Raw genomic sequence first — 17,729 nt, 5'->3', positions numbered from 1 at the left:
TCTTTGCTTGTTTCAGTAATTGATTTTTTAAGTAATTCACTGACATAAGCAGAGCAAGGTTTACGTGAGCCTGTATTAAGAGAAGTTGGTTTGACTTTAAACGGTCATTTTTACAATCCTTATTTGGGCTTTACAGGTCACATACAGTCTCTGTCACATATTGCTGTCCTTTTTCCGCTTTCTTTTCCTTGTGTAATTCTTTAAAAAATGCAAAGCCCATCCTTAGCTCACAGGATGTACCAGAACAAATTGTAGGCTGCAGTTTGCCAACACCTGCTCTGTGCCAGTGCTGAGTTGCCATTCTTGGACCCTCTTTCCGTTTTTGTCAGCCGATTTCCTTTCAGGTGCTCAGGCTTCCCTCCCTCCGTCACTGGGCCTTTGCACATGCTCTACCCACTCTGCCTCGGAGAGAGTTATCTTTAGACCCTGGACTTTATTCACTTCGGACCTTCTTTGGGTCACATTTCAGCCATGCCTCACTGGACACCTGGAATCTGGTTAGCGCCCACTCTTTTGGGTCTCCTAACCATATGTAATTGTTACCAGGGCAGTAATTTTACATTTATACAGGTGCTGAGGTCAGTGTCTGGCCCTCTGGCTCCTTGCCTTGTGAGTTACCCTTGCTTTCCAGTGTATCCCTAGCTCCTGGCCCAGTGTCCAGCCTCCACTCACGTTTTCCCTAGAGTCCACTCTGTGCCCAGCAGCCAGAGACATCATTGCAACTTAAATCTCATTGAATCATTCCAGTTGCTATAAGAAATGTAACCTTGCCAGGAGCAATGGCTCACGCCTGTAATCCCAGCACTTTGGGAGGCTGAAGCGGGTGGATCATGAGGTCAAGAGATCGAGACCATCCTGGCCAACATGATGAAACTCCACCTCTACTAAAAACACAAAACAATTAGTTGGGCGTAGTGGTGCGCTCCTGTAGTCCCAGCTACTCAGGGGGCTGAGGCAGGGGAATGACTTGAACCCAGGAGGTGGAGGTTGCAGTGAGCCGAGATTGCACCATTGCACTTCAGCCTGGCAACAGAGCAAGATTCCATCTTATAAAACAAAAAAAAGAAATGTAACGTTACTAGGTAACACTATGCCTGTCTGTCTCCACCACCAGATCTTTTATTTCCTCCCTCATCTACTACTCCCTAAGCTCACTGGCCCTTTGTTGTTGTTGTTGTTGTTGTTATTGTTTTTGAGATGGAGTCTTGCTCTGTCGCCACGCTGGACTGCAGTGGCGCGATCTCGGCTCACTGCAACCTCCGTCTCCCGAGTTCAAGCGATTCTTCTGCCTCAGCCTCCCAAGTAGCTGGGACTATAAGGTGCGCCACCACACCTGACTTAATTTTTGTATTTTTAGTATAGACGGGATTTCACCATGTTGGCCAGGATGGTCTCGATCTCTTGACCTCGTGATCCACCTCCCTCGGCCTCCCAAAGTGCTGGGATTACAGGTGTGAGCCACCGCGCCCGGCCGCTTTGTTGTTGCTTTTGGTGAATATGCTAAGCTCTTCCTCATGCCTGGGTCTTTGCACTTGCTCTTACCTCTGCCTTAACCATCCATGCAGTGCCCGACTTCAGCATTCTTTGCTTCAGTTCACATGGCTCTTCTGTGGAGCCCTTCCCTGACCACCCTGTTTGAAATGCTATCCATCTCCTGCACACATCTATTACAGTCATTCATTAGCAATTCCTCCCATTTCCTTTCTCTATAGTACTTTTGCATAATTTTTTTCCTTGCTCATATTACACCTCCTCCACTAATAGATCCCAAGAAATTGAGTGCTTTATCTTCACTTGTGTAGCTTCAGTGCCTGCAATAGAACTGGCACTTGGTAAAGCACAGTGAATATTGTTGATTGAATGACTAGTGGTTGGCTTGGAGAGGTGCTTAATGGAATGATTCAATGAACGAATGAATGAATGCATTGCCCCTTTTTTGCTCATTATCATCAATCTGTACGTGTCCCTTTCAACTCAAATATTTATCCATTGGCTAAAGAAAAAAATACCTGAATACCCTTGTCTCTGCAGTTTAGCCTTCCTCACTGTTGAAACTCAGTGCCTGTGTAAAATTTCATTATATTTTATTTACTTATTATTCCGCTTATGCATCATGTGGACATTCCTGACTCATCTACACAGCCACCTGTCACTCTGACCAGCTCAGATGCCTCTGGCTCACAACAATCAGTTCTCTTTTGAATTTCTGAAGCATTTAATCTGCAGTATGTCTATTACTCATATAGCAGTTAGTGTGGATTCTGTTACCCAGAATAAGTATTCATTAAATGTGTAAGAATGATGATATAACCTAATTTCAGATCAAGGTTGTGATTTATAGCTCATTCTTAATCAGCTGAGTCATGAATTTTTATTTATTTATTTATTTATTTATTTATTTATTTATTTATTTGAGGCAGAGTTTCACTCTGTCATCTAGGCTATAGTGCAGTGGCATGATCTTGGCTCACTGCAGCTTCTGCCTCCCGAGTTCAAGTGATTCTCGTGCCTCAGCCCCTGAGTAGCTGGGATTACAGGCATGTACCCCAACGCCCAGCTAATTGTTTGTATTTTTAGTAGAGATGGGGTTTCACCATGTTGGCCAGGCTGGTCTCGAACTCCTGTCTCCAAGTGATCCACCTGCTTGGGCCCCTCACCATGCTGGAATTGCAGACATGAGCCACCGCCTCTGGCCTGAGTTATGAATTTTTGGTAGCCCAATCGTGTAGTTATCTTCCTAAAGCTAGAGGCCTTAAACTCAGGGCCCCAGGTGGGCTTCTGAACACTCTGCAAGAAATGCCTTTAGCTGCAAGCATCAGGTAACCCTTTTCAACCTTTTTACTGGTTTATTTAGAGAGAAGTACATATAACAGGTAATACAACTGTGCATAAATTTAAACAACACAACTAGATAGCCAGCATCCAGACCAGAACACAGAGTCTTGCTGGGCCCCAGATCCTCTCTCCGACCCCTGCCAGTAACTGGCCTTCTCTTCTGAGTTCTATTAGCCTGGAGTTTGCTTGTTTTTGAATTAGGCTAAGTGTCCTCTTGCATTTCACTTCTAACAGTGCCTTTGTGTGGGAGAAGTACTGGCTTTTTCTTTCTTTGCCTTCCTTCCCCCAAAACATTTTCCTAATTTAATAGCAGTAATTTCAGAGGCTGCTTTCCTTTGGGGCAAACTGACTTACCTAGCCATTTATACCTTCTAGGTTAGACTCTGGCAGTGTGGAGAACTGAGGCAGAGAGAAGAATCATCATCGGTTTATCTTCTTTTTAAAAAAGGCTGTATTTTCTCTCTGGGAGCCTGTAGGCTCTTTTTTCCTATTTTCATAACCATAGAGGAAGAATCTGAACCTCGTCCTGTTGAGCCTTCCCTGGTTGGCTGCATTTCCGGATCCAACATTGGTTGCCTTCCCTCTTCCTTCATCAGTGCAGTAGTTTAGATCTCATGATTGTCCACATTCACATCACCATGAGAATCAGAGCTCTGTCTCTCATTTCCTCCTTGTTTATCTATAGCAAGAAGAGAAAAGTCAGTCTAAACAAAGACTGTGAAAGAATAAATACAGACTTTATTGTTTTAGAGCAGTTTTAGGTTCATGGCAAAATTGGGCAGAAGGTGCAGAGATTCTCCCATATACTCCCTGTTCATACACATGCGCAGCCTCTCACATTATCAGCATCCCCTTTAGAGCGATTTGTGACAATTAGTGAACCTGCATTGACACCATCGTTATCACCCAAAGTCCACAGTTTACATTAAAATTCTCTCGGCATTGTTTATTCTGTGAGTTTGGGCAACTGTATAATGACATGTACCCACCATTATAGTGTCACACAGTGTACTTTTACAACCCCCCAAATCCGCTGGCTCGACCCTCTCTTCCCTTTAAGCTTTCCAAGCCACTGACCTTTTACTGTCTCCATAATTTTGCCATCTCTAGAACGTCATATGGCTTTTATAGAAAATTTAAGTGGTGACGTTTTGGGCACGACTTTAATAAACAGAAATGAAAATTGGTCTGTTAATCGAAATCTTTCACTCTCTAACGGGACTATCAGGCAGCATCTGCATGTGGAATTATATCAAGGTCAGCTTTTATTTAGAAACAGAAGAGTCACCTTTGTGATGTCATTTATCCTTCACCCAAGTAAAATCTCACATGCCGACACATAAAATTTTATCACCAGTGGTTTACTTCCTCGTGGTAATGTCCCTTTGACCTTATTAAATTCAGAAACTCCAGAGATGGTCAGCGTTTTCATGTGGTTCCCTTGTTCCGTAAAAGTGTTTCTTGTTGGTGTTTAAAAGCTGTAAAAGCCACCCACTATAAATTGATAGCCATTAAAGTCTGCAAATGAATATTCCACTGTGTTCCCAAGTGTTTATTTTCTTGAGTTGTTATTTGATTGTTTGTAAGGAAATCGTTTTATGATGCTCAGCTTCATATTTCCATAAACTCCTGCTTTCCTGCAACTTCTTAAACTATGATCAGCTTTTCAAAACAAGTCCACAGCACAACAGTCTGGCATTTGAAGAAGTGGTCGAAAAGTCATTCTTTTTCCTTTCAGTGTTTCTAGCTATTCATGAAAACTGCAATCAAAAGTTGTGATGTTGTGTTTGGCATTCTTTGGGGAAGATGCAGCATTATTCAAACAAAACCATGTGCTTTTGTTTTAAATAGTGTCCAAATGAGTAATTGAATTCATGGACATCTAAATTTAATTCCAGAAGTCAAAGCTATGGTATTAAGAACTTGGACCTGAGTTCTCTTAGGCCAAGTAATTTAATTCCTTAGCCAGTTGAAGTATTATGTGTCTCTGTTCCTGGTTATTATGCCAGTAAATTGCTCAGGCAGATGCAGTGATGGATGATGGGCATATAATTCACTCTTTTTCGTGGCGAGACACATACCAGAATGCAGATCACACTAAACAGCTGTTTTTACAAACGTGATTTCTATTCAGAGCTTTAAGAGCCACATCCAAGTAATAACAGAGAAGCCTGTAGGGGGAACCTGGGTATGTTTTCACCATCCCACCTGGGCACGCGGTTCTGTCCTAACCCTGGTTCATACACTTGGACGTTGTCATTCCAATCATGGTTCAAGATCATGTGTATACTTCATGATTTAAAGAGACTACTGGTTTGATTTTTTTCTTCCTGACTTTCCCTGAATTTTCCACTTAAATTGGAAAACAGATTAGTACCCATGATTTGATTGAATAAATAATAGATCTCAAACACCATAAATTCACTGATGACGTGCATCAGGTCATCTTTCACCTATTTTCTTCCTGGAATTGTGAAAATGTTACAGTAACTGATTAGGGTTTTCTCTGCATTGACACTTCATTTATTAACATAGGAATAAGTTGCTATTAATAAATTATTCTGCTCAGTTTCTTTTTATTCTTTAGCCACATGCTTTCAACTTCTTTGGATGTCTTTACTTAATATCCTTGCATCATATTTAATCAGAGTTAGACAGGCATTCCACTTGGGGGTCACACACCTTTTTTTTTTTTTAGAACTTTTATAAATGCCCTTTACACTATTCTTGTATCCTGTGTAATTACAGTCAGGTGTTCCATGGGGGTCATACACATCTTTATACAACTTGTGTAACACATGCTTTAAATGCTGAGTTAATCAGAGAATTCCTGCCAGTTCCATGGGGGTCATACACACCTTTATACAACTTGTGTAACACATACTTTAAATGCTGAGTTAATCAGAGAATTCCTGCCAGTTCCATGGGGGTCATACACATCTTTATACAACTTTTGTAACACAAGCTTTAAATGTTGAGTTAATTAGAGAATTCCTGCCATTGACAGATTCATCTCTTTATGTATCTTTCCCTTTCACTCTCAGCAAAACTATTTGTGATGGTCCTGTCAGACTTTGAAAGCCTTTCAGGTCTGTGGAGGAGTCTTCCTTTCTGTTTTTGTAGATCATGGAATCATAGTGTTGCTTGTCTCAAATGTTTGGAATCTGATTTTCTACGTAATGCCATACTCTCACTACCAGTCCAAGGCTTCACATGGCTGCTACAAACGCCCTGGGTTCCTATCACTTTTCCCAGTGATGAGCTGCTTCTTGTAGGCCAGAATCAGCTATGTGGTAGAATTCCCTTCTGTCTCTCTCTCTCTCTTTTTTTTTTTCTTCTGGGGACATTTCAATGTGGGCATGGCAGCTTTTAATTCTATTACTATGGTACTTCTCAAATAGACCTGTGGCAACCAGAATGTAGTCTATTGGTTTTGACAGATAGACACCCTGCCCTGGAAAGGTTGAAACCCCCTGCCACATCTAGATCTTTTTCCTGTATTGGTTTTGTAATTGATCAAGGACATCCATTCCTCTAGTTCGGCTAGGTGGCTTTTACTATTTGATACTTCTTGTTCTTATCTTCATTTATCTTCTTTCAAGTGCTCTCAACTATCCCTGCCTTGGCAGGTACATGATTTCCACAAGGATTTCCTAACAGGCCTTTTAAATTTTGTTCCAGACATGCCCTTCTTTTGCCATTCAAATTTGCTGATTTTTTACACACCACGATGCATCAGCCTGTAGATGTTTAATGCCATAAGTGTTATTTCTGATCTTCTTCCCGAGTTCACTGTGAGTTACTTGTTATCTCTTGCCGTTATTCTCAGCATATTGCAGTGGATCTCAGAATATTGTCCCCTGACCACCAGCATCAGTGTCACCTAGAGATTTGAAATGCAAATTCTCAGGCCCCACCAAGGCTCCATGATTCAGAAACTCTGGAGCTGCATTAGAAACTGCCTGGTACCTGGTGATCTATGTTGGTTTTTGTTTATTTGTTTGTTTGTTTTTAAAGGGGCTATGTCTTTGTCTCCCTGGCTGGAATGCAGTGATGCATTCATAACTTACAGCAGCCTCAAACTTCTGGGCTCAAGCGATCCCCCGCCTCAGCCTTCTGAGTAGCTGGGACTACAGGTGCACACCACCATGCCTGGCTTTTTTTTTTTTTTTTTTTTTAATTTAAATTTTTTGGAAAGACAAGGTCTCACTGTGTGGCCCAGGCTGGTCTCGAGTTCCTGGCCTCAAGCTCTCTTCCCACCTCGGCCTCCCACAGTGCTGGGATTACATGCATGAGCCACCACTCCTGGCGGGTGATCTGTGTCTCAGTAAAGCCTTGCGGGTGATTCTGATGCTCACTGAAGTTTGAGAACCACTGAAATACTTGGTATTCTACAAAACATAGCAATTAGCAAGTGTAGGGTGCGCAACTAAATAGTTTCAGCAGGCATCCCTGACTACAGGGCATTACAGATTTACTCTTAAGCCATTTTCATCTTCTACTTCTGTGTCCAGTGTAAGCTCTGAAATGCAGTTTTTAAACCGATTTCCGCTGGCACATACTGAGTATCTGCTAGCGTGCAGTGCTTTGCTGTTCTTATGTGTACACTATGAGAAGTCGTTCCCGTAATACAGCAAACTCAGTTTTAGTGTCTCCCCTCCCTCCCACTTTTTTTTTTTTTTATAATGGACTGCATTTTTCAGAACAGTTTTAGGTTTAGAAAGACTGAGAAGAAAGTACAAAGAGTTCTCTCTACCTCTCACTTCCCCACTCACCCACAATTTCCCTCAGATGACGTTTTGCCTTAGTATGGTACGTTTGAACCAATATTGATACATTATTACTAACCAGTGTTCCTGTTAACATTAGAGGTGGCTTTTTGTGTTGTATAGTCTATCGGTTTTGACAAATGCATAATGCCGTGTATCTATTATTACTTATGACAGTATCATATAGAGTAGTTCCTAAAAATCCTCTGTACTCCACCTACTCATCCCTTTCCCCCCACCCCTCGAACCCCTGGCAACCACTGATCTTTTTATTGTCTCCGTAATTTTGGCTTTTTCAGAATGTCCTATGGTTAGACTTACGGTATCCCCTTTTAACAGCTGCAGAAACTAAGAACTGTGCTCAAGGATAAAAAATTTTTGCAGACCCACTGAGCTGGGATTTATACTTAGACCTGCTGGCTTTAAGTTTGGTGTGTGTTTCTTCTCAAATTGCCAAAATTCCGTATTGACAATCTTCTTTTCCTTTCTTGCAAGTTGTTTAATTGGCTTTTTCTGTTATTTGTGTTTGCCCTTTCAGTGAAGACAAAGTGGTAGAAGTGACAGAGGAGGAAGAAGTGGCTGAGGTGGAAGAAGAAGAAGCTGATGATGAGGAGGACGATGAGGATGGTGATGAGGTAGAGGAAGAGGCCGAGGAGCCCTACGAAGAAGCCACGGAGAGAACCACCAGCATCGCCACCACCACCACCACCACCACGGAGTCTGTGGAAGAGGTGGTTCGAGGTAATCCACCGTTTGCTTGGATTCCCCTCACCCCCACAAAAAAGGAAGCACAATACCAGAGTTTGAAATATCCACCCTAGCACCCCTGCCTTCCCCAAACGAAAACACTTGTCTTTTTTTCTTTTTCAAAAAACTTCTTATGCTTGTTGAAATTGTTCTGGTTTAACAAGCAGTCAAACAATTTCAAATAACATGAAATTTTTAATTATAGTCTGTTTTGTACCTTGTGTATGCTACTTGGCAAATCCCAAATTATTCTGCAAGACCCTGTCTAACCAGGTAGTCATCTAATTTGACAAATATGGAGATAGGTGACTCCTTGGTATTCCTTTGGCAGTGAGTATTTGTTACATAATATTGTCTGTTACCACCTAGACTATGAGCTCCTTTCGAGGGTAGCCTGGCTTGTAGAAAGTTTTGATAAATCTTGGTTGAGTGCATAGTTGTGGTTAGATTTCATTAAAGAAGGAGATTTGGGTCTGGCACAGTGACTGACACCTGTAATCCCAGCACTTTGGGAGGCCAAGGCAGGCAGATCTCCTGAGGTCACGAGTTCGAGGTCAGCCTGGCCAAGATGGTGAAACCCCATCTCTACCAAAAATACAAAAATTAGCTGGGTGTGCTGGCTTGCACCTGTAATCAGCTACTCGGGAGGCTGAGACAGGAGAAATGCTTGAACCCAGGCGGTGGAGGTTGCAGTGAGCTGAGATTGTGCCACTGCACTCCAGCGTGGGTGACAGAGCAAGACTTCTATCTCAAAAAAAAAGAAGGAGATTTGGTGAGTATCACATTTTATGCTATGAAATTTAACTGAGGTGATTTATGTTGAACTTACATTTTACGTTGTTTCATTGGGGAGTATGACAGTGCCTTCTTCAAGAAGTAAATACAGTGCTAATGTCTTAGACTTTCTCTTGAATTAATGTTTGTGTTGCAAATATTGTGAACTAAATGAACTAAAGGTCATATTTTTTGTCTCCATGAAATAAAAACTAACATTCAGTTGATAGTAAATGACCAAATGTTACAGAAACTAGTAAATTGTTGGATTGAGTTCCTTAAAGAGTATGCATTTGTTCTTTAAAAGGGTTCTGCATTTTGTATCTGCCATTTGTTTTGCAGAGAGTAAAAGATGCTTCTAGAGCTAGATTGAATGAATATGTACTTACTGAATTTTAATGTACTGCAAATACTTGTAAAGGTCAACCACAAATGTTACAGCATTTACAAAAAGTGGCTTTCTCTCACTTTTTTTTTTGAGATGGAGTCTCACTGTTGCTAGGCTGGAGTGCAGTGGCGTGATTTCAGCCTACTGCAACCTCTCCCTCCCGGGTATTCTCCTGCCTCAGCCTCCTGGGTAGCTGGGACTATAGGCACACACCACCATGCCCAGCTAATTTTTGTATTTTTTAGTAGAGATGGGGTTTCACTATGTTGGCCAGGATAGTCTTGATCTCTTGACCTTGTGATCTGCCCTCCTCGGCCTCCCCAAGTGCTGGAATTATAGGCATGAACCACCACACCTGGCCTTTCTCTCACTTTTTACTAAAGTATAATGATTTCAGATTTATTGTTCTATTGGAGCTTAGCAGGGGCTACTTTGTCTGACTCAACTATATTCATAGTTGTCACTATAGTATCTTCTTCCCTTTGTTGCATTTTTTACAACCTTATTAAGGTGTAATTTACATATAAGATTCATTTGTTTTTAAGTCTATGATTCAGTGGCTTTAAGAAATTTGCCAAGCTGTACAATTATCACCATAATCTAATCTTCGAACATTTTCATCACTCCAGTAAGATTGCTCATCTCACTCGCAGTTAATCCCTGTACTCATTTCTAGCCCAAGTAACAACCAATCTACTTTCTGTCTCTATAAATTTGCCATTTTTTGGACATTTAATGTGAGTGTGGTCATAAAATACATGGTCTTTTGTGTCTGACTTCTTTCACTTAACACCGTATTTTTGAGGTTCTGCATTTCTTTAACTTGTAGCTTTTGAAGCAGATTATTCTGAATTAAACACTCAAGAGTTATTGAAAATTTTACATGTTCTTTTAAAGAAAGAACATAGAGTGCAAGATGGATTGTGTATCATTCCCTGCTTAATGACAGACAGTCTCTTACTCATTTTAGCATAGAAGTGAACATGCTAGTAAATGCACATTTTGTTTGAACCACCATTTTTCAAATATGCAAACATCTTTTCTCAGGGTATTTTCCATACACCTGTTAGGGCCAACTGTGGCAAATGTGGTCGAATGAACTTGTTAGCCTGATGCCTCTAGCAGGGAAGGACAGCTTTTCAGGGCTTCTCTTCTTGAAACCTAAATGAAGTGTGAATACAAATTACAGCAGCTAGTATCCTGCGGTGGGACTGAACTCCTTGTGATCTCCATTAAGCTAGCTGTTTATGTAACAGTTAGTGTCCATTTACTGAACATTAGATTTTGAGCATCTGCTTGGCACAAAACATTTTGCTAGGCTGTGTGGAATGTATGATGAGCACACACAGGCCAGATGACCCTAGTGGATGTTAAAAATCTCATAGGAAATAGAAGTCAAAGAAATACAAAGCCATCTGTGTTGTAAGAAATAGGAACACAGAACCTACTTCCAAGAGTAAGAGGAAACTTCTGGATTGATCAGAGAAGGTTCCATGGAGAGCATGGTATTTGAACTAGAGCTGAAAGTGTGGGCAGGTGGTATGTCTACTGATGGATTTTGCTGTGGAGTCATTAGGAATAGCAAAACAAATACCACACCATGGAAAGGTATATTTGGGAGACAGGATTGGTCCAATTTAAGCTAGAGCAGATATCTTCTAGATTGGGACCAAAATATAGAGACCTTCAATGCCAGGCTGGCAAGGATGAGCATTAACTGCAGGTGATTAATTAACAAATATTAATTCAGGACCTACTGTGTGCTGCAGGTTTTTCCAGGAGACGATAAAGAGATTTTGTTTTGATGTTGCTACTGTTGAGGTAACAGGTGAAGGAGGAGTGACATCAGTCATGCAGTACAATGAGAAGATGCCACATAAACTTAGGCTCATATTCTAGACAAGACAGTTCTCTTGAGATAAAGTGATCTCATTATCACCTGCATTAGTCGGGTTCCTTTTTTGCTTGAGTTTTACATGTAGTATTATTTGATACTAAGACGGAACATAGAGGGACGTAGATGTTATATTATTTCCTGTAGAAAGACAAAAGCAGTGAAAAGAATTTCATAAACAAAGCACTCCAGGCTAAAGGCAAGAAAGAAATGAACCTTACTCCAGGCTAAAGCCAAAAATGAAATGAATCTTAAAAAATAGTTAATAATGTTGTTGGCAAGAAGAGCAATAAAAGCGACCTTCTAAAAGCAAGATATCTGCTTATTTAGAGGTACCAACTGTTAATGCCAGAAACAGAGGAATCTTTAATGCAGGTCCACACATTCCATCTCAAACTCCTGAACAAAAGCTCTAATTGAGGCAAGTCTTCCTGGGAAAGGGGGCCTAACAGAAACATGTTATGGTCTGTTGTACCCATGTGAGGTAGTTTTTGTATTCATAGCTAATTCCAATAAAGAAGTAGATGTTTTAGAGGGTAGCATTAAAAGAGTCAGCTGCAAAGAGTTGCTTTCCTCCTCCTCATTGTTACAAAAGGTGGGTTGTGGTTCTTCCCTGAGAGCAGTGGCAACGCCATAGGCGATTGTTCATTTTGTAAAACTCTAACTACAAGTAGCTTCTTCTGCGATCAAAATAAAAATTAGAATTGACTTGCAAAGACGAGATACTGCAGGGAGGCTAACAGGCTTCGTTTTCAATGTTAGTGTTTCAGTACCCGGAAGAAAATGTGATTTACAACCATCCTTTCTAAGAAAACTGTTTCATCATTACCAACACGTTGCTACTGATATCAGTACTTAATGTGCTTCACAAAAAACTCAATACTTTCACAACCCATTAAAATTTGAAAGAAATGGAGGGAAGAAAAATAAAACAGTTTTGACATAGTCATAGACTTCTCTGCCCTACTGTGTTAGAATCGATGATACCCAAATGATAGGATGTCTGTTCTTTATTACTGGTTCCAGAAGAATAAAAGTATTGTTTAAAAGTGAGCACATCCACTGCACTGCAGCCTGGGCAACAGAGTGAGCACACGATGGCAAAATCTGTTGGGTTTTTTGGGAGGCCGAGGCGGGTGGATCACGAGGTCAAGAGATCGAGACCATCCTGGTCAACATGGTGAAACCCCGTCTCTACTAATACAAAAAATTAGCTGGGCATGGTGGCGTGTGCCTGTAATCCCAGCTACTCAGGAGGCTGAGGCAGGAGAATTGCCTGAACCCAGGAGGCGGAGGTTGCGGTGAGCCGAGATCGCGCCATTGCACTCCAGCCTGGGTAACAAGAGCGAAAACTCCGCCTCAAAAAAAAAAAAAAAAAAAAAAAAAAAAAAAAAAATCTGTTGGGTTTTGGGGATTCATTGTTGTCTTTGGTTGTTTTAAAAAAATGGATATTGTTGGTTATTGGTCTAGTGGAATAAGCCATTACCAATTTGAGTAAAACAGTGGAATATTTAGACACTTGCTCCTCATTTTCTGTTCTTCGAGAAGGATTGCACTTCAGAAACCTGAGATATCAGGACAGTTTCTGATTGAGCCTAAATTCTAAACTCTGATTGAACATAAGTATTGTAATAATAATAAATGGCATAATATTTTATTTAATCTAGCCGGTTGTGTCTGTCCAGAGTAACTGGTCTTTTTTTCCTTATATTCATTTATTCAGCAAATGTTTGTTGTACCCCTGCTGATGGCTAGGCTCTTTGCTACTGTGGAAGGCATCATGGGGGCAGAGCAGACAATGTTTTACCTCCCAAGAGACTGGCAGATTTTGGAACCCTTTGTGGCAGATACAGATTTTCAGGGTCACCGATCCTCTTGCCCTTTATTTTATTTTATTTTTTTGAGATAGAGTCTTGCTATATTGAGTAGGCTGGATTCAAACTCCTGGGTTCAAGCCTCAGCCTCCCAAGTAGCCAAGACAATAGGCCCCTTGTGCTTTAAAGAAGTGATTCTGTCTTTAATCATTTTAACTATGTGGTGGAAATTTTACTTCCTCGTTTAAAGCCAAGATCTCTAAGGCCAAGAAAAAAAAATTTTTTTTTAATTGCCCTGGTTGACATACTGGTTAGGTGATAAAATCAGAATTGGGACCTCGATAGGCCAGGATATTTCTGCTACAGTCATGTCCAAAATTACACTTTTTCTTTTCTTTATAAATACACACAGATTCATTTTAACTTGTGTTCCCTTGTAAATGCATATTCGTTTGATATAGGCATATATTCATCTATTATTTTACACTGCATTTCTCAACTTTTAAAAGTTTTACTTAAATGAAAGTGATCAGGCCGGGCTTGGAGATCACCTGAGGTCAGGAGTTTGAGACCAGCCTGGCCAACATGGTGAGACCCCGTCTCCACTAAATATACAAAAGAATTAGCCAGACGTGGTGACGGGTGCCTGTAATCCCAGCTACTTGGGAGGTCAAGGCGGGAGAATCACTTGGACCTGGGACGTGGAGGTTGCAGTGAGCCAAGGTCACACCACTGCACTCCAGCCTGGGTGACAAGAGCGAGACTGTCTCAAAATAAAAAAAGAAAAGAAAAACAAAGTGATCAGGGGTCAGCAAATTGGGGCCAAAAATGGCCTGTTTCCTATTTTCTACACAAAAGTTGTATTAGGACACAGCCATTCCCATTTGTTTACATGTTGTCTATAGATGTTTTCATGCTTTGGAAATAGAGTTGAGGGTTGCAAAAGAGATTGTGTTGCCTGCAAAACTGAAAACACTTATTGTCTGGCCTTTTCAGCAAACATTTGCTAACCCCTGATTCTGACCATAAGATGGTATTCTTTATATTTCACATACTACCATATCAAGTTAATTTCTTTTGAGATAGGGTTTTTTTTTTTTTTTTTTTTTTTGATTGTTAGAGATAGAATAGTATAGGGTTTGAGACAATTTTCATGACCTTGGGCCAGTTAAGTAACCTTGTTTTTTATGTGTGTAGTGTAGTTGGTAATGTTGTCTTGCATGTTTCTTGTGAAAATGACTCTGGGAAACCTATGTTAAACACTTCATCATGCCCAGTAAGTGTTCAGTTTCATTTACAAGCTCAGGCTGTCGAGATTCAAATCTTTGCTCTACAAGCTACTAACTGTGTAAATTTGTATAAATAAATAACCTTGAATCCTCATTGCTTCTCTTTGTAAAATTGGGATTAATTAATAAGACCTACTCAATATTTAACTATTTTGTGAGGATTAAATTAATTTATAGAAAACACTTTGTATAGTTCCTGGTATACAGTAACTGCCCAATTAACCTTAACTGCTCCTGTAGTTATGGTTATAATCATCGTTTCTATCTTTCATTGCATTTGAAACATTAGCAAACTAATGTTTACAACTAATCGGGAATGTTAAAGGTAAACCAACAGGTTGACTTTTAACTATGAAAGGCATAAATGTGACCTATCCATATCTATTGCTATAATAAAGCTAATATTTATAGCGAACATTATGATTAAAAGAAACAGTTTTCTTGCTTAAATTTTTTTTGTGAGTATATATTGTGTATTGAAATACTTGCAGTTAAATTTTAAGTCCAGCTGAAAATTGATGAAGATAGTATTAGATGCCACTGCATTTCAAGATGGAGTTTCATTTCTTGCAGGTATTTAAAACTTGTGGGAGTTCTTCTATTAAATGGACAGATAGAGACACTGATACAGATGGCTCTTTAACCATCTTATATGATGATAAAAGCTAAAAAGTTTGATCTGAATGTTGCTTGCATTGGGCTAAGTGATTGAACTTGGCAGAATTAAATTATTTTTCTTCTCTTTCTGGTGACCATTAATCTGGGAGAAAATGCCATTTAATTTACTGCTGTACGTTTCACCAATATCCACAAGGCACTTCTAGGTACCAGACATGGCATTGGTTGCTGGGGGCACAGATAGGAACAAAGTGGCTTGCTCAGGTTGCTTCTAGCCATATCTGCATAGTCCTTGAGAGGGATGAGTCTCTCAGGCCTGCCTAGGAAAGAATTTAGAATTTTGGCAGTATGGAGAAAGGAGGGTGCTCAGGCCGGAACACAAGTTTTCACCTACAACATTGCAGAGAAGTTGGCATTTCAGTTACTATAAAGGAAGAATAGGAATTTACTAGGTGATAGAGCACCAAATAGAATGGATGCAATACATACTTGAAGTAAATCAGAGTGACTTGTATTGATCTCAAGGGGAGAAGAAACAAAGCTGAGCTTAATTCTCATGCCTCTGTTGTTACCTGTTTGTAATGGATATGACACTTAGAAGGTATCCTATAATTCACTAATGAGATTCTTACTTATGATTCATATTTAACTCCCCACTAAGTTTGGGGTAAATTGTGAGCTTGACTTGCTGTGAATGCAAGCATGAACTCACAGTTGGAGGCCTCAGTAGCAGCATGCTGCACAAAAATAAAACTAAAGCTCCAGGGAGTATTTGGGAACAGGGCAAAAGGGTAATGGCTCCTCCTTTTAGAGCAAGCCTCAGGCCTTTACCACTGTGTTTTGAAGATGGATAGGATGCACTTCTGCTCCTGGCCCAGGGGTTGTAGCATACTTTCTAATGATGTCGAGAGAACCAGTGTCAGCACTGACCACAGATGTGACAGGTGACAGCCTGTTATTTTGTGCCCCATGTCATGGCAGCCATTGATTTCGAGGTGTTTGATACACACTTTGATAGAGGCAGAATGAAGCAGGGCATTGACAAGCATCTTTCCATGTAGTTTCATGGTCTCAATCTAGAAACCCCACTCTGATAATTAGGTTGCTTAAAATATGATGAGACTAGGGAATAGAGCCATATAGAAGTGTGGGTGTGTGTGTGTGTGTGTGTACACTTAGTTTTTCTGTCATTTAACAAGAACTTTATTGAGATATAATTTTCATGCCATAAAGTAAAGAATTCAGTGGTTTAGTATATTCACAAAGATCTGCATTTGAGACCAGCCTGGGCAACATAGTGAGACCCTGGCTCTATCAGTTTTTTTAAAAAATTGAGTAACAGAAGTAATCAGTGAAAGGTATTTTAATACAATTATGTCTAGATTTATTAAAAATAAAATTTTAGTCCAATTTAATTAAAGGCCAGAAACCAGATTTTTTAAAAATACTAATCTTTCTCATGTTTTTCCCCAAATCAGTTGCTTTAAAAAAAAATGTACCGATGCCTCAGTCACAACAACTGTACTCAAGAGTTGGCAATTAAGAAAAAGAAAATCAAACCTAAAAGAAGAAATCCAACAACTCAGAGATTCATGGTTCACTTAACATGCATACACGTTCATGGGCACACTTGTTTTGTTTTGTTTTTGAGATGGAGTTTTCACTTGTTGCCCAGGCTGGAGTACAGTGGCGTGATCTCGGCCCACTGCAACCTCCGCCTCCCAGGTTCAAGTGACTCTTCTGTTTCAGCCTCCCGCGTAGCCTGCATTACAGGCGCACACCACCACACCAGCTAACTTTTGTATTTTTAGTAGAGACGGGGTTTCACCATGTTGGCCAGGCTGGTCTTGAACTCCTGACCTCAGGTGATCCACCCACCTTGGCCTTCTAAAGTGTTGGCATTATAGACGTAAGCCACTGCACCCGGCTGGGTACACCTTTTTTTTTTTTGGTTTTGTTTTCGTTGACATGGAATCTCACTCTGTCACCCAGGCTAGAGTGCAGTGGTGCAATCTCGACTCACTGCATCCTCCACCTCCTGGGTTCAAAAAATTCTCAATTCTCCTGCCTCAGCTTCCCAAGTAGCTGGGACTATAGGTGTGTGCGACCATGCCCGACTAATTTTTGTATTTTTGGTAGAGATGAGTTTCACCATGTTGGCCAGGTTGGTCTTGAACCCCTGACCTCAGGTGAGCCACTGCGCCCAACCCGGCACACGTTTATTAGCTAAACCATAGGTCTGATTAAGTAGAGTCAGATTCCATGAGCAGGCAACAAAGCTGTGGATATGAATGGAAATCTTTAGTTCCATTGTAGAAAAATGAGTTTCCAAAAGCAGAGTGGATTACAGCCTAACCGTTCGCTTCTCTCAGCCTTGAACCATTTTGCCCTCCTGAAGATTCACCTTTGGTTTCCAACCACTTCTTCCAATATGCCTGACTTACTGTGATTCTATTAGTAGAAGAATAAAAAGTCAAGGGGAGGCAAGACTGATCTCATATAAAAATGATGCTCAAGAGAACCCCTTAGCTTTCAAGACAGCAGCCCAAATTGTAAACATTAAAAGACTTTTACAGTGAAAAAAAAAGTTTAAAGACCAGG

At 40.5% G+C, this 17,729-nt stretch overlaps 1 protein-coding gene across 6 annotated transcripts in view; it reads left to right on the top strand.

The window, feature by feature from the left end:
• The window catches only part of APP (amyloid beta precursor protein), a 281,113-nt gene that overhangs the window by 139,014 nt on the left and 124,370 nt on the right, over positions 1–17,729 (top strand). For all 6 annotated transcript variants that reach the window (XM_064380074.1, XM_064380073.1, XM_064380072.1 and 3 more), the window contains exon 6: positions 8,143–8,345. In XM_064380074.1, the coding sequence (XP_064236144.1) occupies positions 8,143–8,345 (203 nt within the window). The remainder of the gene's footprint in view (positions 1–8,142; positions 8,346–17,729) is intronic.

The sequence above is a fragment of the Aotus nancymaae genome, unplaced genomic scaffold (genome assembly GCF_030222135.1).
Source record: "Aotus nancymaae isolate 86718 unplaced genomic scaffold, 86718_ANA_hifiasm-v0.15.2.pri h1tg000022l_1, whole genome shotgun sequence".
Taxonomy (NCBI): Eukaryota; Metazoa; Chordata; class Mammalia; order Primates; family Aotidae; genus Aotus; species Aotus nancymaae.
This window is presented reverse-complemented; position numbering and strand designations above follow the sequence as displayed.